This window comes from Bombina bombina, chromosome 8 (genome assembly GCF_027579735.1).
Source record: "Bombina bombina isolate aBomBom1 chromosome 8, aBomBom1.pri, whole genome shotgun sequence".
In the NCBI taxonomy this organism is placed as follows: domain Eukaryota; kingdom Metazoa; phylum Chordata; class Amphibia; order Anura; family Bombinatoridae; genus Bombina; species Bombina bombina.
In genome coordinates, this window is record NC_069506.1 from 187,481,944 (window position 1) to 187,502,814 (window position 20,871).

At 39.1% G+C, this 20,871-nt stretch overlaps 1 protein-coding gene across 1 annotated transcript in view; it reads right to left on the reverse strand.

The window, feature by feature from the left end:
* The window catches only part of LOC128638674 (uncharacterized), a 460,443-nt gene that overhangs the window by 394,145 nt on the left and 45,427 nt on the right, over nucleotides 1–20,871 (reverse strand). Inside the window, exon 2 of the mRNA XM_053690788.1 lies at nucleotides 2,250–2,319. Coding sequence (XP_053546763.1) covers nucleotides 2,250–2,266 — 17 coding nt within the window. The 5' untranslated portion in view covers nucleotides 2,267–2,319. The remainder of the gene's footprint in view (nucleotides 1–2,249; nucleotides 2,320–20,871) is intronic.

The following is a 20,871-nucleotide window of genomic DNA, read 5'->3' on the forward strand; positions in this document are numbered from 1 at the left end:
TTCAATAATCCCCCTACCAGGAATATTAACCCGTGATTCTGTAAAGATAAAAAGGCGCCACACTGTGGCCCTGTCTTCTATGTTAACATTGTGTATAAAATGAAACGATCTTACCAGGAATCCATGCCGTGGAACAGAAACACGGCCATTCAAGTGTGACAGGTCATAGCAGCACTCCTGACATAGACTTGAGAGAAAAAAGCAGTCTGCGAAACTCGTCAACGCCGATTGCAGTAGGAGCTGTTAATATGAGTCGGGATGGTTTCGCAAAAGAGACTCTCCCAGCATCTCCGGACTCTAACTTTCACCCAAGCCCTCACTGAGAAGCCTTATAGGGCTACTTAAAACTCCTGTCCCATTGCGAAGAGTAACACCCTCCATAAGAGACCTCCGAATCTTCGGCACCTCTCTGCCACCTCCTGTGGTGTCTTTGCCTCCTCCTGGTGGCCAGGTTCTTAATTCCCAATAGTAATGAATGAAGCCGTGGACTCTCCTCCCCTTTAGATGGCAATAAGTTTTTTTTCCAGCTCCTGCAATGAATTTGTAATCCAAGAGAATGGAAACAATGTACTGTCCAGATTGTATGATTAATCTGACAGAGTACGTTTTGATCAGTGTTCTCCTCTTTATAGACAATGCCAAATGGACCACAGATAAAGTTATAAACATGCACACAGACATTCCACTCACAATAGGAAGACAAAGTCATACGGAAAGATAAGACAAAGGCTGGACTATGCCGAGAATACTTGATTATTGCCAAACAAGTAGTATTACAAAGGGGTATTTTGGAAGCAAATTTCTACAAAAACACATTGTAATTTACTTTATGCAGTAATCAGAGGTTATCTGTATCCCAGGTGCATCAGCTGTAGGAAATAGCAGCAGAACAGGTAACATTTTGCATATTTTGATCAGACTTTAGTGAAACCACAATGAAAGAGATGATAAAAATTCCCCTTGTCTGACAATATCATTTATGTGACTCAACAGCCACAGGCAAGGGAAAGAACCTCAATACAATGGAATTTCACTGCATGTGCACACAATTAGTGGTGCACACATTGGACCATAGACACATATACTTTATTTATTTTAACAATGTAGAGCTCTTTTATTTCTTCTCTGTAGAGTTATACAACAAACTCACATTTGTATTGGGTTTGGCTTATTGTAACTGCTAGATCCACATCTTCAAAGTCTATATTGTGCTGTTCTTGTTTATTTCATTTTAAAGGAGTATTTTTGCAATGCTTGGGTGTCCAACCTTTTTCACATGGAGGTCCACAATTAAAGGAACACTAAACCCAAATGTTCTCTTTCGTGATTCAGATAGAGCATCCAATTTTAAGCAACTTTCTAATGTACTCCTATTATCAATTTTTCTTCATTCTCTTGCTATCTTTATTTAAAAAGCAGGAATGTGATGCATAGGAGCCGGCCCATTTTTGGTTGAGAACCTAGGTTATGCTTGCTTGTTGGTGGGTAAATGTAAGCCAATAAGCAAGTGCTATCCATGGTGCTGAACCTAAAATGGGCTGGCTGCTAAGATTTACATTCCTGCTTTTAAAATAAAGATAGCAAGAGATCAAAGAAAAATTAATAATAGGACTAAATTAGAAAGTTGCTTAAAATTTCATGCTCTATCTGAATCATGAAAAAAACAAATTGGGTTTAGTGTCCTTTTAACTATCTATTCTACTTCTTAATAGACAAATCATTTTTAACTACACAAAAAGGGCTAGATTTCATTGGAGTTTTTAATATTGACCAACTACACAAAACATATTGATGCAACATTTAGCATAATTTCTACAAATTGCTATGACCTTCCAAGTAAGGAGCTATTAACCCAGGTCAATATAACAGTTGTAACTATATCATACAAGTCCTGTATCCTTACCAAAAACCTGTCCCTAAATGCAATAAAATTCATCTGCACCCTGGCCCCCAGACCAATATAAACTAATTGTATTAACCTTAAATGCAACTCTGTCCCCTACTGTACTAATACTATACATAACTCCTCCCACATCACAATATCCCCAAAGCTACCATGAGACTCAGCTGCCTCAAAACCCACATTAAGTATAAACAACTCCCCATATAGAATACGCCCAATTCCAACTCGCTACAAGAACCTTTTTGAAACCCCTTGAATTAAATCTATGCCCCCCCCTTACAATTATTTTCCCATCACATCCCTCAACACCCAACCCTGCCCAATTTACAAAAAAAAAATTACACACCTGGCCATCAGCAACATGTACCCCTTCTTCAGTCCCTTCCTGTAGTATGAGCCTCCTTCAGGGTTTCTTCCTATTAAAAAAAAAAACAATACCTTTAAGGAGGACTGAAGAAGCTCTGTCCTAAGAAACAGAAAACCTATCCCAATCTATATTATGCCCAAATAAAAAAAACACCTTCCATCCATCCTAACTTATTAGTTAGTTTGCACCAAGAATATATATATATAATGATAAGGATGTATATATTTAAAAGCATGTTAATCGTCCCCAAAAGAAAAGAAAAAAAAACCCCTAAGAGCCAGAACAACAAGAGATGGAAAATAGCCTAATATAAACTATGGGGCCTATTTATTATGGTGTGAGCAGAGATGATCCGATATTGCGGATCATGTCCGCTACACATCAATAAATGCCGACAGAATACGCTGTCGGCATTTATCATTGCACCAGCAATTCTGGTTAACTGCTGGTGCAATGCCGCTCCCTGCAGATTCCCGGCCAATCGGCTGCTAGCAGGGGGTGTCAATCAACCCGATCGTATTCGATCGTGTTGATTTCTGTCCGCCGCCTCAGAGCAGGCGGACAGATTATGGAGCTTATAACTTCTGTTTCCGGCGAGCCTTGGAAACACGGGGCATCAAGCTCCATACGATAAATATGCCCCTATATATGCTTTCTATTTCTTGCTTTCAGTGTGTATTTACATTTTTTTGCTTGTTTTTTTGTTTGGGCTGTACCTAATAACTCTTTTTAACACCTGAATTGCATATGGTTAGACAAATGAAGCATCCTTAAATATCTGATTTAAAGTAATAAATGTGTTTATGGGTAAACAAAAAAAAGTCTTCTTTACTAGTGAACACTATTTAGGAGTTCTTATATACTTTTTTTTTTAAATGCATTGGGCATACTGAAAAGTCTCAGAACAGTCCGCTAGTATTATCTACCATTCCCTTCTTAAAGGACCAGTCAACACATTAGATTTGCATAATCAACAAATGCAAGATAACAAGACAATGCAAAAGCACTTAGTCGGAACTTCAAATGAGTAGTAGATTTTTTTATAACAAATTTCAAAGTTATGTATATTTCCACTCCCCTTGTACCATGTGATAGCAATCAGCCAAATGCATATACGTATAGTCTGTGAATTCTTGCACATGCACAGTAGGATCTGGTGACTCAAAAATTGTAAATATAAAAGACTGTGCACATTTTTTTAATGGAAGTAAATTGGAAAGTTGTTTAAAATTACATGCTGTACCTGAATCATGAAAGTTTAATTTAACCTGAGTGTCCCTTTAAAGCTTTTCTTTCTCTTCAGAAATATTTTTTAAGGGATAGTTACCCTTAAAATAAAATAAAGAATTCTGAATAAAATATATAGGACCAGATTTAGGGGCATATCTATCAAGCTCTCCATAACCTGTCCGCCTGTTCTGAGCACGATTGGGTTGATTGACACCCCCCAATCTGCAGGGGGTGGCGTTGCACTAGAAGTTCACAAGAGCTGCTGGTGCAATGCTGAATACGGAGAGTTAATGCCCGTCGGGTTAGCGTGACCTCAGAGCTCTGGTTAACTGTTTCGCCAAACAAAAGAAATGTCACAAAACACATCAAAAGTGCATTACAAAGTACAGTTACCCTCATAATAACACCAACTAAAAAAAAATATTTAAAAAAAAATATTGCACACAAAAGTTATAAGGGTTAAAGATATGAGGTCTCAAAAAGAAAAAAAAAAGCAGGCAAAGGGCTTTAACATAGAGATACACAATATAGATGTCTAGGTATACCTATGTATGTGTGTGTATATATATATATATATATATACTGTATATAATATATATATATGTGTGTGTGTGTGTGTGTGTGTATATGTGTACATACTGTATGTATTTACAGACATATAAACACATAAATACATATGTACAGTTCTAAACATATATAGACATATATATAAGTGCATTGGAGCCCTTTGCAGTTAAGTAGATGAAAACTTTTAAAAGTATATTTATGTAATAATTATATTTAATAAAGTGTTATACTGTGTGTTCTGCACATAGGGAATATGTTCTATGCTTTTATAAATAGATATTTCTATGTATACTGTATATATCTATACCTATTTCTCATACTGTACTGTACATCAATTAATGGTCACAACATTTATGATGTCTAGAAAAAGGCCCTCTCAAAGGCCCGAAACGCGTTGACATATTCTCACTAGGATTTGTGAGGCTTGTATTTCTCCCAAGGATTGTCTATTATTTGGTGAGTGTTACTCAAATATACTCCACCTTTTAGACGCTGTTTTTGCACATTTAGTTTTTCTTTTTTCTTCCTTTTAGGTGATCTTCGTCGATCATCATCACCATCTCTTTTTGTTCACACACCTATCACACACATTCAGGACTGTTGTGGGATTTCCATGACTAAGGTTTTAAGGGAACTTTCCTAATTTCTGCCCGCTCATCCTCTGGATATCTGATGGTATTTTGGTACAATATATAGCTATACAGGGGCGGAACTACCATTGGTACAGTGGCACCGTGGCCCAAGTGCTAGGGGGCCCCATAGCAGCCAGTCTATACACAGGAGTGTGTAGAATGTGTACAATCCAAATTCAGGGGAGTTTTTTATTAGTGCAGGTTGTCAATCCATTCATTTTTGTAGGGCATTGCCCTAAGTTAAACAGCTCTTTTACATTAAAAATAAACAAAGTCCCCCCTAACAGTAAAACCCCCCACCCACCAAACCCCCCAAAATAAAAAACCCTAACACTAAAAAAACCTAAACTACCCATTGCCCTGAAAATGGCATTTGTATGGGCATTGCCCTTAAAAGGGCATTTAGCTCTTTTTCACTGCCCTTAAAAGGGCATTTAGCTCTTTTAAGAAAGTCCAAAAAAATAGGTTGGCGGTTTAGGGGTTAATAGATGTATTAGGTAGGTTGCGATGTCGGGGTTTGCGGATTTAGGGGTTAATAATTTTATTCGTTAGTTCGGGTTTTTTTCTTAATACTTATTGCGTGTGGTTAGGTGTTTTTTACATACTTATTGCGGGCAGTTTTTTTTTTTAATGCTCCGTTTGGCTTCGCTGCATCCCGGTGGATTCTGTTGGCTGCCTCGCGCTGCCAACATTCCTTTGAGGATGTGTGCGCAACTGCTGATGGCGACGGACATTACAAGCGCAATTATAGTATAGATAGAACATATTCTGCTATGTACACAACGTTGGAATGTGAAATATTTACAGTAAATACACAGTTAAAACCTTTATTAAAAATTAATATTACATAAACATCAATTTGGATAAATTAGTGCCCGGTTTTTAATAAACCTATTTAAAACAAGGGCACTTTAATTCATCAAAATTGACATTTCACTCCTTTTCTTCAAAAACGTACCTTTTAATCCTGAAAGCCGCTCCAGCGATTCCCCCGGCCGTCGGAAGCCTCTTTTTACATCAGAAATGATGAATCGGGCTTCCTCCAATCACGGCTTCTCCCCGGGGGGGATCATGGCCTGATGCAACGTCGTAATTGGAGGAAGCCGGATTCGTCATTTTGGACCCGCAAAGGCGGCTTGCGACGGGCGGAGGAAGCGCTGCAGCGGCTGTCAGGATTAAAAAGTACGTTTTTAAAGAAAAAGTGTGAAATGTCAATTTTGAATAATTAAAGTGCCCTTGTTTTTAATAGGTTTATTAACCAGGCACTAATTCATCCAAATTGACCTTCACTTTAAAGGGATATGAAACCCACATTTTTTCTTTTATGATTCAGATAGAACATGTAATTTTCTAATTTACTCCTATTATCAACTTTTCTTCGTTCTCTTGGTATCTTTATTTGTAAAAGCAGGAATGTAAGCTTAGGAGCCAGCCCATTTTTTTTTCAGCACCTGGGTAGCACTTGCTGATTGTTGGCTACATCGCATTTACTTTCAACTCCTAATACGAGCAATAAGCTTGACGAGCACAAACCCCCGCAATAAACTTATCGCTCGCACCCAAACGTTCCACTCGTTATTTAACAAAGTAGAATTAAAGTAGACAGAGTAAAAAGGTCTCTATTCACGACAGAAAATCACAACACTGATAACCACCCATTACCTTAAAAGGAAACATATAGTCAAAACATGAGTGTATCTCAATGAATAAAACATATATTTATTGTAACTATTACATATATTGCATCCATTATATACATTTAACCTCTGAAATCTCTTCCTTCTACTCCCCCTTTTTATAAAGCGGGCATTAAGAATTAGTGTACGACAGTAAGCTGTAGGGTTCTTTGCACATATTTATTTCACTGGCGGTATTATTTACATAAAGCCGACTATCCTGTGATGATGTCACTGAGTGAGTGCGCGTGCATATTTGTACATGCAAGGTTTATTTGAAAGAAGACAAAAAAAAAAGAAGCAGGAAAAAACATTGATCATTCAGATAAAATGGAGAAAGTGTCTATTTACTGTTTAATAAAATGGTAATAGAAAAAAAAAGGAATATGCACCAATTACATACTACTTAAAGGGGCAGTAAAGTCATAATTAGACATTCATTCATTAGACAGAGCATATAAATTTAAACAACTTTCCAGTTTACTTCTATTATTTAATGTGCTTCCTTCTCTTGTTATCCTTTGCTGAAAGGTTTATCTAGGTAAGCTCAGGAGCAGCAAATAACCTAGGTACTAGCTGCTGATTGGTGGCTGCATATATATACTGATTATCATTGGCTCACCCATGTGTTCAGTTAGAAACCAAAAGTGCATTGCTGCTCCTTCAACAAATGATACCAAGAGAATGAATCAAATTTGATAATAGAAGTAAACTGGAAAGTTGTTTAAATTTGTATGTTCTACCTAAATCATGAAAGAAAAATGTTGGGTTTCATGTCCCTTTAATGAATAGGAGTAGAATTTAAAAATATATTAAATATAAATATAAAAATAAATAAAACATTTGGGATTTGAAGGATCTAAATAAAGGCCTAAACTCAATATACTATTTACACTGTATCTTAAAACAGTATGAGTCAGGTTAACCATAAGAAGCCGTAAACAAAAGTCCTGGTACTCACCTCTCCATGCCTGCTTAAAAGATCTCAACTATTTTAATAATGTGGAAAAAGGAAGATAGGGAACTAGAGAAAAGGGCGTCAAGCTTTGCTCCTCACACAACATCCATTGATAGAAGAAAAAATACTAAGTTTACATAAAGGGAACATTCCAGTTTTAGTAATAGTAGCCTGCATTGTAGGCGCTACCTGAAAAGGGAGCATAAACTGAACTAAAATGACTGACAGACGTCCATATAAAAACAGGATAAAAGAACTCTTACCAGATAAGGATGGAAGGTTTCTGATGGTTGGGAGAGCACATGGTGGTGTCATCATAAATGAAACTGAGCCCAGTTTTAATTTAATGGTTTGTTTTTTTCAAGCAAATCTTTCAAGACAGTTATGTTTGCCAGTCTGCCAACAACTCTTTAAAGATATTTTATGCATTGATATCATCTGTACAGAGCTATGTCTGATATAGATAAACTAAACAAATATTAGAAACTTAGGCAGGCTTCCAAGTTGGATACAAATGAGTTCTTCCTATGGATCTGTGGTTAGTTTTTCTAATTGATATTAACAGGCCTGGCTAGCCTTTGCTCATCTAGGAAGTGGTTATTAATGGGACAAGGAAAGCAAGAATGATACACTAAGCTTAAAATTAACAGCACACTTTCATGCATGAAAAAATAAAAGCAGTTCAGGCTTATCAGGGAATACAGGTCTGTATTTAGCTCATTAAGTTGTATTACTGCTCATTAGTAGAATTGTCTTCACATGTACAGACACAAACACACATGCATGGTAAGGATTCTTGGATCACCCCTAGAGAAACGAGCATATATAACAAATATCTTATTTGAAATACTTGCTATTTTTGCTAAGGAGAAGAAAACTATCACCTATATTACGAGTTTTGCGTTAGAGGCTATGCGGTGCTAACGAGCAGTTTATGCTCACCGCTCACTTACAGACAGCGCTGGTATTACGGGTTTTTACAAACCCGGCGTTAACAGACAAAAAGTGAGCGTTGAGCAAAATGTTGCTCATTACCGCAATCCAATACCAGCGCTGCTTACGTTAGCGGTGAGCTGGTTGTGCGTGCTCGTACACGATTTCCCCATAGGAATCAACGGGGAGAGCCGGCTGAAAAAAAGTCTAACACCTGCAAAAAAGCAGCGTTTAGCTCCTAACGCAGCCCCATTGATTCCTATGGGGAAATAAAATGTATGTCTACACCTAACACCCTAACATAAACCCCGAGTCTAAACACCCCTAATCTTACACTTATTAACTCCTAATCTGCCGCCCCCGACATCGCCGACACCTACATTATACTTATTAACCCCTAATCTGCTGCCCCCAACATCGCCGACACCTACATTATACTTATTAACCCCTAATCTGCTGCCCCCAACATCGCCAACACCTACATTATACTTATTAACCCCTAATCTGCCTCCCCCAACATCGCCGACACCTACATTATATTAATTAACCCCTAATCTGCCGCCCCCAATGTCGCCAACACCTACATTATATTTATTAACCCCCAACCTGCCGCCACCAACGTCGCCGCCACTATTCTAAATTTATAAACCCCTAAACCTAAGTATAACCCTAACCCCCCCCTAACTTAAATATAATTTAAATAAATCTAAATAAAATTCATATCATTAACTAAATTATTCCTATTTAAAACTAAATACTTACCTATAAAATAAACCCTAAGCTAGCTACAATATAATTAATAGTTACATTTTAGCTAGCTTAGGTTTTATTTTACAGGCAAGTTTGTATTTATTTTAACTAGGTAGAATAGTTACTAAATAGTTATTAACTATTTAATAAACTACCTAGCTAAAATAAAGACAAATTGACCTGTAAACTAAAACCTAATCTAAGTTACACTAACACCTAACACTACACTATAATTAAATTATTTCCCTAAATTAAACACAAATTAAATTATCTAAAGTACAAAAAACCCCAATAAATTACAGAAAATAATAAACAAATTACAAGATTTTTAAACTAATTACTCCTAATCTAATCCCCCTAACAAAATAAAAAGCCCCCCAAAATAAAAAAGCCCTACCCTACACTAAGTTACAAATAGCCCTTAAAAGGGCCTTTTGCAGGGCATTGCCCCAAAGTAATCAGCTCTTTTACCTGTAAAAAAAATTACAAATCCCCCCCAACATTAAAACCCACCACCCACACAACCAACCCTACTCTAAAACCCACCCAATACCCCCTTAAAAAAATAAATAACACTAACCCCTTGAAGATCACCTTACCGGGAGAAGTCTTCATCCAACCGGGCCGAAGTCCTCAACGAAGCCGGGAGAAGTCTTCATCCAAGGCGGGCAAAATGGTCCTCCAGACGGGCAGAAGTCTTCATCCAGACGGCATCTTCTATCTTCATCCATCAGGCGCGGAGCGGGTCCATCTTCAAGACATCCGACACGGAGCATCCTCTTCATCCGACGGCTAACACTGAATGCAGGTTCCTTTAAATGACGTCATCCAAGATGGCGTCCCTTCAATTCCGATTGGCTGACAGCCAATCGGAATTAAGGTAGATGCAAGGTAGATGCAATCAGCCAATAGGATTGAAGTTAAATCCTCTTGGCTGATCCAATCAGCCAATAGGATTGAGCTGGCATTCTATTGGCTGATTGAAACAGCCAATAGAATGCCAGCTTAATCCTATTGGCTGATTGCATCAGCCAATAGGATTTTTTCTACCTTAATTCCGATTGGCTGATAGAATTCAATCAGCCAATTGGAATTGAAGGGACGCCATCTTGGATGACGTCATTTAAAGGAACCTGCATTCAGTGTTAGCCGTCGGATGAAGAGGATGCTCCGCGTCGGATGTCTTGAAGATGGACCTGCTCCGCGTCGGATGGATGAAGATAGAAGATGCCGTCTGGATGAAGACTTCTGCCCGTCTCGAGGACCACTTCGTCCGGCTTGGATGAAGACTTCTCCCAGCTTTGTTGAGGACTTTGGCCCGGTTGGATGAAGACTTCTCCCGGTAATCTTCAAGGGGTTAGTGTTAGATTTTTTAAGGGGGTATTGAGTGGGTTTTAGAGTAGGGTTGGTTGTGTGGGTGGTGGGTTTTAATGTTGGGGGGGAGATTTGTAATTTTTTTTACAGGTAAAAGAGCTGATTACTTTGGGGCAATGCCACGCAAAAGGCCCTTTTAAGGGCTATTTGTAATTTAGTGTAGGGTAGGGCTTTTTTATTTTGGGGGGGATCTATAGGTGTAATTAGTTTAAACATTTTGTAATTTGTTTATTATTTTCTGTAATTTAGTGTTTAGTTTTTTTTGTACTTTAGCTAATTTTATTTAATTGTATTTAATTTAGGGAAATAATTTAATTATAGTGTAGTGTTAGGTGCTAGTGTAACTTAGGTTAGGTTTTATTTTACAGGTAAATTTGTCTTTATTTTAGCTAGGTATTTATTAAATAGTTAATAACTATTTAGTAACTATTCTACCTAGTTAAAATACAAACTTGCCTGAAAAATAAAAATAAAGCCTAAGCTAGTTACAATGTAACTATTAGTTATATTGTAGCTAGCTTAGGGTTTATTTTATACGTAAGTATTCAGTTTTAAATAGGAATAATTTAGTTAATGATAGTCATTTTTATTTAGATTTCTTTTAATTATATTTAAGTTAGGTGGAGTTAGGGTTAGACTTAGATTTAGGGGTTAATAACTTTAGTATAGTGGCGGCGACGTTGGGGGCGGCAGATTAGGGGTTAAAAAATGTAGTTAGGTGTCGGCGATGTTAGGGACGGCAGATTAGGGTTTAATAATATTTAACTAATGTTTGTGAGGCGGGAGTGTGGCGGTTTAGGGGTTAATATATTTATTATAGTGGCGGCGATGTCCGGTTCGGCAGATTAGGGATTAAAAATGTACTTTTAGTGTTTGCGATGCGGGAGGGCCTCGGTTTAGGGGTTAATAGGTAGTTTATGGGTGTTAGTGTACTTTTTAGCACTTTAGTTAAGAGTTTTATGCTACGGCTTTGCATACAGCACTTAAATTAAACCACCAATCAGCAAGAACAACCCAGGTTGTTCACCAAAAATGGTCCGGCATCTAAACTTGCATTCTTGCTTTTCAAATAAAGATACCAAGAGAATGAAGAAAATTTGATAATAGGAGTAAATTAGAAAGTTGCTTAAAATTGCATGCTCTATCTGAATCACAAAAGAAACATTTTGGGTTTAGTGTCCCTTTAAGGCAGTTCGGAAGGCAAAAGGGGGTCAAACCCGGAGAGTATATATATATATATATATATATATATATATATATATATATATATATATATATATATATATATACACACACATATACATATATATATATATATATATATATATATATATATATATATATATAAATAAATAAATAAAAAATATATCCTATATTATAAAAGACAAGTGTTTGTCTGAAGCCGTCATGCGCAGTACAGACAAACACTTGGCCTTAGACAGCTGATCGCACGCGCACCCACCCGACAGCAGCGCGAGGACCTGGCAAGTGAAAGAGCCCAGCTGATCGCACGCGCAGGGGTGAATGACAGCAGCGCGAGGACCGGCAAGTGGAGGAGAGAGAGCTGATCGCACGCGCAGGGGTGAATGACAGCAGCGCGAGGACCGGCAAGTGGAGGAGAGAGAGCTGATCGCACGCGCAGGGGTGAATGACAGCAGCGCGAGGACCGGCAAGTGGAGGAGAGAGAGCTGATCGCACGCGCAGGGGTGAATGACAGCAGCGCGAGGACCGGGAGAGAGAGAGAGAGAGAGAGAGAGAGAGAGAGAGAGATGAAAAATGAAAATAACAAAGAAAATAACACGGCCCGTGTGAACGGGCTTTAGGACTAGTATATATATATATAAATATATATATACACACACAACACACACACACACATACATATATGCAAACACATTTTCCCAATAACACCAAATTCTGCACCCACTGGATTTCCATAATGTGCAATGTTTATTAAATTTGTGACATTGCAACCCCTTCTTCGCACATCATACGTCTAATATCTACTGTCCCCAATTTTTCTGACTTGAAACAGTAACCTTTACACACATGCAAGTAAATACTGCTAGATGGTTTGGCCATTCCTCCTACAATACTTTCCTGGTTTATTAATTCAGAATCAGAATGGAACCTGTCTGTACTGTAATTATGACCATATATCATTACTTTTCAAGTCTGACATTTCTGAGCAGACCTCCACTTGGATCAATCAGCACAAATTACTTTAGCAGAAACACATATTTACCACATGGAAGCTCCATGAAAAGTTACAAGGAAATTCAGTATATTTAATAGAACCAGGAATCACCTAAGGCTGAAGTTCCAACCCCAGTCCTTCAGGCCTCCAACAGGCTACGTTTTTAGAATTACTGTTCAAATGGGTTCATGTAGAACTTTACTATTTGTGTATTTTAATCATCAAGAGATTTTTGTTTAACTCTGCTTGGCCATTATTTTATGTATGTCTTTACTGAGAAAAAAACCCTATGAAAAAGCAGTGATAAACAGAATTTTATAGTAGCCAGTTCCTGGCAAAAATGCTGCATAGTTGCTCTTCTTGCTTTTGCAGCATATACTGGCACAAGCGCATGTGACTTCTAGCACTTGGACTTACAATAAACAGCCATGTTTAGTCCTGTACTTAAATTTCTCCTAAGGTTTGGGTAACCATAAGCTCCTAAATTTATTTGCAGGCCCAGACTGAGCATAGGGCATACAGGGCATTTGCTGGTGGGCCAAGGCCAGTTGTGGGCAGAGGACTGTTGCCTGCCTAGCCTCTCACTGCCTTACTGTGTCTGTAAGTCAGGTAAGGGCCGGTCCTTCTCAGATACCCGTTATTCGGAGAAACTGCAGGCTTATGAGTAATAAGTGGCTATTCTTCATTTAAATGTGAACTTCAGTAGCTTTAATTTTGAATTATATTTTACTTTTTACTATTTAATTACAACCAATTACGAGTGGAGCACAAATTAACGCTTCTGCTTGAGCATTAATTGCGTTAGATTGAAATTGATGTGTTGAACTGTTGAACTGTTTTTGTTTTCGTGCTAACCCGACTAGTGCAAAAATCTGAACTTAGAATATGGCATGCGTGTTCACGTATTCCCCCCTTAGAAATAAAAGGAGAACAAAAGTAGAAAAAACACCCCACTCTTGCGCAAACACGATAGAATATTCTCGTTTGTGCTAACCCAACATGAAAATATGAATATTTCAAATTTTAATGTTCTGCAAATAACAGAATATGTTCATATTGATTAAATAAATATCTCTACAAATATCTGATGTTATTCTGGTACAATATATATCTATATCTATATATATATTTATATATACACACACATATATACTGTATATGCACACACATATATATATGTATATATACACAAATATATTTTTAGTAATATCTATTTATAAATACATAGAACATATTTTGCTATGTCCAGTCTATTCCAGAATATTTATTGTTTAAAAAGATAATCTCTTTATTACCCATTCCCACCAGGTTTTCATAAACAACACAGTTATATTAATATACCTTTTACCTCTGTAATTACCTTGTATCTAAGCCTTTGTAAACTGCCCACTTATTTCAGTTCTTTAGACAGAATTTCATTTTAGTCGATCAGTGCTGACTCCTAAGTAAATCCACAGGAGTGAGCACAATGTTATCTATAGGACACACATGAACTAGCTGTCTAGCTGTAAAAAAAAAACTGTCAAAATGTAATGAGATAAGAGACGGCCTTCAAGGGCTTATAGATTAGCATATGAGCCTACCTTGGTTAAGCTTTCAACAAACAATACCAAAAGAACAAAGACTTTAAAAAAGAAAAAAGTGCTCAGATAAAAAACAATAATTGAAAAAAGGAAAGGGTGCAAAGACTTTTCACAAAACAGTATACAATATGCCTTCCTATATGACCAGGGTGAATTTGATTTCAATCTTGATTTAAATCACAATTTAAATCACTAGTTAGTAAGACCGATTTAAATTGATTTAAAAATCATGGTTTTCATTTTTAGAAAAATTAGGTTTCCAGATAATTTTTCCAGTTATATCAGATCATATATCATTAGATACACATATATAGATAATTGAAATAAATTACATTATTTGGAGGTCAGCTATCTCCAGTTTAATTGGTTAATCATTCATATTTGAACAACTTTTCACATGTACTTTATTGGAAGGAGAAAAAACAGAATTTATGTTTACCTGATAAATTACTTTCTCCAACGGTGTGTCCGGTCCACGGCGTCATCCTTACTTGTGGGATATTCTCTTCCCCAACAGGAAATGGCAAAGAGCCCAGCAAAGCTGGTCACATGATCCCTCCTAGGCTCCGCCTACCCCAGTCATTCGACCGACGTTAAGGAGGAATATTTGCATAGGAGAAACCATATGATACCGTGGTGACTGTAGTTAAAGAAAATAAATTATCAGACCTGATTAAAAAACCAGGGCGGGCCGTGGACCGGACACACCGTTGGAGAAAGTAATTTATCAGGTAAACATAAATTCTGTTTTCTCCAACATAGGTGTGTCCGGTCCACGGCGTCATCCTTACTTGTGGGAACCAATACCAAAGCTTTAGGACACGGATGATGGGAGGGAGCAAATCAGGTCACCTAGATGGAAGGCACCACGGCTTGCAAAACCTTTCTCCCAAAAATAGCCTCAGAAGAAGCAAAAGTATCAAACTTGTAAAATTTGGTAAAAGTGTGCAGTGAAGACCAAGTCGCTGCCCTACATATCTGATCAACAGAAGCCTCGTTCTTGAAGGCCCATGTGGAAGCCACAGCCCTAGTGGAATGAGCTGTGATTCTTTCGGGAGGCTGCCGTCCGGCAGTCTCGTAAACCAATCTGATGATGCTTTTAATCCAAAAAGAGAGAGAGGTAGAAGTTGCTTTTTGACCTCTCCTTTTACCGGAATAAACAACAAACAAGGAAGATGTTTGTCTAAAATCCTTTGTAGCATCTAAATAGAATTTTAGAGCGCGAACAACATCCAAATTGTGCAACAAACGTTCCTTCTTCGAAACTGGTTTCGGACACAGAGAAGGTACGATAATCTCCTGGTTAATGTTTTTGTTAGAAACAACTTTTGGAAGAAAACCAGGTTTAGTACGTAAAACCACCTTATCTGCATGGAACACCAGATAAGGAGGAGAACACTGCAGAGCAGATAATTCTGAACTCTTCTAGCAGAAGAAATTGCAACCAAAAACAAAACTTTCCAAGATAATAACTTAATATCAACGGAATGTAAGGGTTCAAACGGAACCCCCTGAAGAACTGAAAGAACTAAGTTGAGACTCCAAGGAGGAGTCAAAGGTTTGTAAACAGGCTTGATTCTAACCAGAGCCTGAACAAAGGCTTGAACATCTGGCACAGCTGCCAGCTTTTTGTGAAGTAACACAGACAAGGCAGAAATCTGTCCCTTCAGGGAACTTGCAGATAATCCTTTTTCCAATCCTTCTTGAAGGAAGGATAGAATCTTAGGAATCTTAACCTTGTCCCAAGGGAATCCTTTAGATTCACACCAACAGATATATTTTTTCCAAATTTTGTGGTAAATGTTTCTAGTTACAGGCTTTCTGGCCTGAACAAGAGTATCGATAACAGAATCTGAGAACCCTCGCTTCGATAAGATCAAGCGTTCAATCTCCAAGCAGTCAGCTGGAGTGAGACCAGATTCGGATGTTCGAACGGACCTTGAACAAGAAGGTCTCGTCTCAAAGGTAGCTTCCATGGTGGAGCCGATGACATATTCACCAGATCTGCATACCAAGTCCTGCGTGGCCACGCAGGAGCTATCAAGATCACCGACGCCCTTTCCTGATTGATCCTGGCTACCAGCCTGGGGATGAGAGGAAACGGCGGGAATACATAAGCTAGTTTGAAGGTCCAAGGTGCTACTAGTGCATCCACTAGAGCCGCCTTGGGATCCCTGGATCTGGACCCGTAGCAAGGAACTTTGAAGTTCTGACGAGAGGCCATCAGATCCATGTCTGGAATGCCCCACAGTTGAGTGACTTGGGCAAAGATTTCCGGATGGAGTTCCCACTCCCCCGGATGCAATGTCTGACGACTCAGAAAATCCGCTTCCCAATTTTCCACTCCTGGGATGTGGATAGCAGACAGGTGGCAGGAGTGAGACTCCGCCCATAGAATGATTTTGGTCACTTCTTCCATCGCCAGGGAACTCCTTGTTCCCCCCTGATGGTTGATGTACGCAACAGTTGTCATGTTGTCTGATTGAAACCGTATGAACTTGGCCCTCGCTAGCTGAGGCCAAGCCTTGAGAGCATTGAATATCGCTCTCAGTTCCAGAATATTTATCGGTAGAAGAGATTCTTCCCGAGACCAAAGACCCTGAGCTTTCAGGGATCCCCAGACCGCGCCCCAGCCCATCAGACTGGCGTCGGTCGTGACAATGACCCACTCTGGTCTGCGGAAGGTCATCCCTTGTGACAGGTTGTCCAGGGACAGCCACCAACGGAGTGAGTCTCTGGTCCTCTGATTTACTTGTATCCTCGGAGACAAGTTTGTATAGTCCCCATTCCACTGACTGAGCATGCACAGTTGTAATGGTCTTAGATGAATGCGCGCAAAAGGAACTATGTCCATTGCCGCTACCATCAAACCTATCACTTCCATGCACTGCGCTATGGAAGGAAGAGGAACGGAATGAAGTATCCGACAAGAGTCTAGAAGTTTTGTTTTTCTGGCCTCTGTCAGAAAAATCCTCATTTCTAAAGAGTCTATTATTGTTCCCAAGAAGGGAACCCTTGTTGACGGAGATAGAGAACTCTTTTCCACGTTCACTTTCCATCCGTGAGATCTGAGAAAGGCCAGGACGATGTCCGTGTGAGCCTTTGCTTGAGGAAGGGACGACGCTTGAATCAGAATGTCGTCCAAGTAAGGTACTACAGCAATGCCCCTTGGTCTTAGCACAGCTAGAAGGGACCCTAGTACCTTTGTGAAAATCCGTGGAGCAGTGGCTAATCCGAAAGGAAGCGCCACGAACTGGTAATGCTTGTCCAGGAATGCGAACCTTAGGAACCGATGATGTTCCTTGTGGATAGGAATATGTAGATACGCATCCTTTAAATCCACCGTGGTCATGAATTGACCTTCCTGGATGGAAGGAAGAATTGTTCGAATGGTTTCCATTTTGAACGATGGAACCTTGAGAAACTTGTTTAAGATCTTGAGATCTAAGATTGGTCTGAACGTTCCCTCTTTTTTGGGAACTATGAACAGATTGGAGTAGAACCCCATCCCTTGTTCTCCTAATGGAACAGGATGAATCACTCCCATTTTTAACAGGTCTTCTACACAACGTAAGAATGCCTGTCTTTTTATGTGGTCTGAAGACAACTGAGACCTGTGGAACCTCCCCCTTGGGGGAAGCCCCTTGAATTCCAGAAGATAACCTTGGGAGACTATTTCTAGCGCCCAAGGATCCAGAACATCTCTTGCCCAAGCCTGAGCGAAGAGAGAGAGTCTGCCCCCCACCAGATCCGGTCCCGGATCGGGGGCCAACATTTCATGCTGTCTTGGTAGCAGTGGCAGGTTTTTTGGCCTGCTTCCCTTGTTCCAGCCTTGCATTGGTCTCCAAGCTGGCTTGGCTTGAGAAGTATTACCCTCTTGCTTAGAGGACGTAGCACTTTGGGCTGGTCCGTTTCTACGAAAGGGACGAAAATTAGGTTTATTTTTGGCCTTGAAAGGCCGATCCTGAGGAAGGGCGTGGCCCTTACCCCCAGTGATATCAGAGATAATCTCTTTCAAGTCAGGGCCAAACAGCGTTTTCCCCTTGAAAGGAATGTTAAGTAGCTTGTTCTTGGAAGACGCATCAGCTGACCAAGATTTCAACCAAAGCGCTCTGCGCGCCACAATAGCAAACCCAGAATTCTTAGCCGCTAACCTAGCCAATTGCAAAGTGGCGTCTAGGGTGAAAGAATTAGCCAATTTGAGAGCATTGATTCTGTCCATAATCTCCTCATAAGGAGGAGAATCACTATCGACCGCCTTTACCAGCTCATCGAACCAGAAACACGCGGCTGTAGCGACAGGGACAATGCATGAAATTGGTTGTAGAAGGTAACCCTGCTGAACAAACATCTTTTTAAGTAAACCTTCTAATTTTTTATCCATAGGATCTTTGAAAGCACAACTATCTTCTATGGGTATAGTGGTGCGTTTGTTTAAAGTGGAAACCGCTCCCTCGACCTTGGGGACTGTCTGCCATAAGTCCTTTCTGGGGTCGACCATAGGAAACAATTTTTTAAATATGGGGGGAGGGACGAAAGGAATACCGGGCCTTTCCCATTCTTTATTTACAATGTCCGCCACCCGCTTGGGTATAGGAAAAGCTTCTGGGAGCCCCGGGACCTCTAGGAACTATTTTACATAGTTTCTCTGGGATGACCAACTTGTCACAATCATCCAGAGTGGATAATACCTCCTTAAGCAGAATGCGGAGATGTTCCAACTTAAATTTAAACGTAATCACATCAGGTTCAGCTTGTTGAGAAATGTTCCCTGAATCAGTAATTTCTCCCTCAGACAAAACCTCCCTGGCCCCATCAGACTGGTTTAGGGGCCCTTCAGAACCATTATTATCAGCGTCGTCATGCTCTTCAGTATCTAAAACAGAGCAGTCGCGCTTACGCTGATAAGTGTGCATTTTGGCTAAAATGTTTTTGACAGAATTATCCATTACAGCCGTTAATTGTTGCATAGTAAGGAGTATTGGCGCGCTAGATGTACTAGGGGCCTCCTGAGTGGGCAAGACTCGTGTAGACGAAGGAGGGAATGATGCAGTACCATGCTTACTCCCCTCACTTGAGGAATCATCTTGGGCATCATTGTCATTGTCACATAAATCACATTTATTTAAATGAGAAGGAACTCTGGCTTCCCCACATTCAGAACACAGTCTATCTGGTAGTTCAGACATGTTAAACAGGCATAAACTTGATAACAAAGTACAAAAAACGTTTTAAAATAAAACCGTTACTGTCACTTTAAATTTTAAACTGAACACACTTTATTACTGCAATTGCGAAAAAATATGAAGGAATTGTTCAAAATTCACCAAAATTTCACCACAGTGTCTTAAAGCCTTAAAAGTATTGCACACCAAATTTGGAAGCTTTAACCCTTAAAATAACGGAACCGGAGACGTTTTTAACTGTAACCCCTTTACAGTCCCTGGTATCTGCTTTGCTGAGACCCAACCAAGCCCAAAGGGGAATACGATACCAAATGACGCCTTCAGAAAGTCTTTTCTATGTATCAGAGCTCCTCACACATGCGACTGCATGTCATGCCTCTCAAAAACAAGTGCGCAACACCGGCGCGAAAATGAGGCTCTGCCTATGATTTGGGAAAGCCCCTAAAGAATAAGGTGTCTAAAACAGTGCCTGCCGATAAAATCTTATCAAAATACCCAGATTAAATGATTCCTCAAGGCTAAATATGTGTTAATAATGAATCGATTTAGCCCAGAAAAAGTCTACAGTCTTAATAAGCCCTTGTGAAGCCCTTATTTACTATCTTAATAAACATGGCTTACCGGATCCCATAGGGAAAATGACAGCTTCCAGCATTACATCGTCTTGTTAGAATGTGTCATACCTCAAGCAGCAAGAGACTGCTCACTGTTCCCCCAACTGAAGTTAATTCCTCTCAACAGTCCTGTGTGGAACAGCCATGGATTTTAGTAACGGTTGCTAAAATCATTTTCCTCATACAAACAGAAATCTTCATCTCTTTTCTGTTTCTGAGTAAATAGTACATACCAGCACTATTTTAAAATAACAAACTCTTGATTGAATAATAAAAACTACAGTTAAACACTAAAAAACTCTAAGCCATCTCCGTGGAGATGTTGCCTGTACAACGGCAAAGAGAATGACTGGGGTAGGCGGAGCCTAGGAGGGATCATGTGACCAGCTTTGCTGGGCTCTTTGCCATTTCCTGTTGGGGAAGAGAATATCCCACAAGTAAGGATGACGCCGTGGACCGGACACACCTATGTTGGAGAAATAATGATTAAATTAATAATAATTAATAAATTAATAATAATTTAAATAGTTTTATTTAACTAAAACAAACATTTTTAAAATGAATATATTTACTTTTTGTTAAAAATCATTGATTTTTTTCCACCCTGCTTATGACACTACATTACACGTGATCCTATAATTATCACAAATTTACAATGCTGCTTTTAGAACAAGTTAGGTTATGCATCAGAACCTCGGTTTTCTAAAATATGCAATTTTCTTGCTGAACTGTGCAATGCAGACTAACTTAGTACTACAAAACAAATGAATATGAGTTATATATTTTTTCAATGGGAAATTTGAGCATTTTTTTTCTGGGGGTTTTCTTATAAATATTTTTGAAATAATCAAAAACACAAGCATCAAATGGGAGTTATACATTTAGTTGCTTCAGGTTGTTG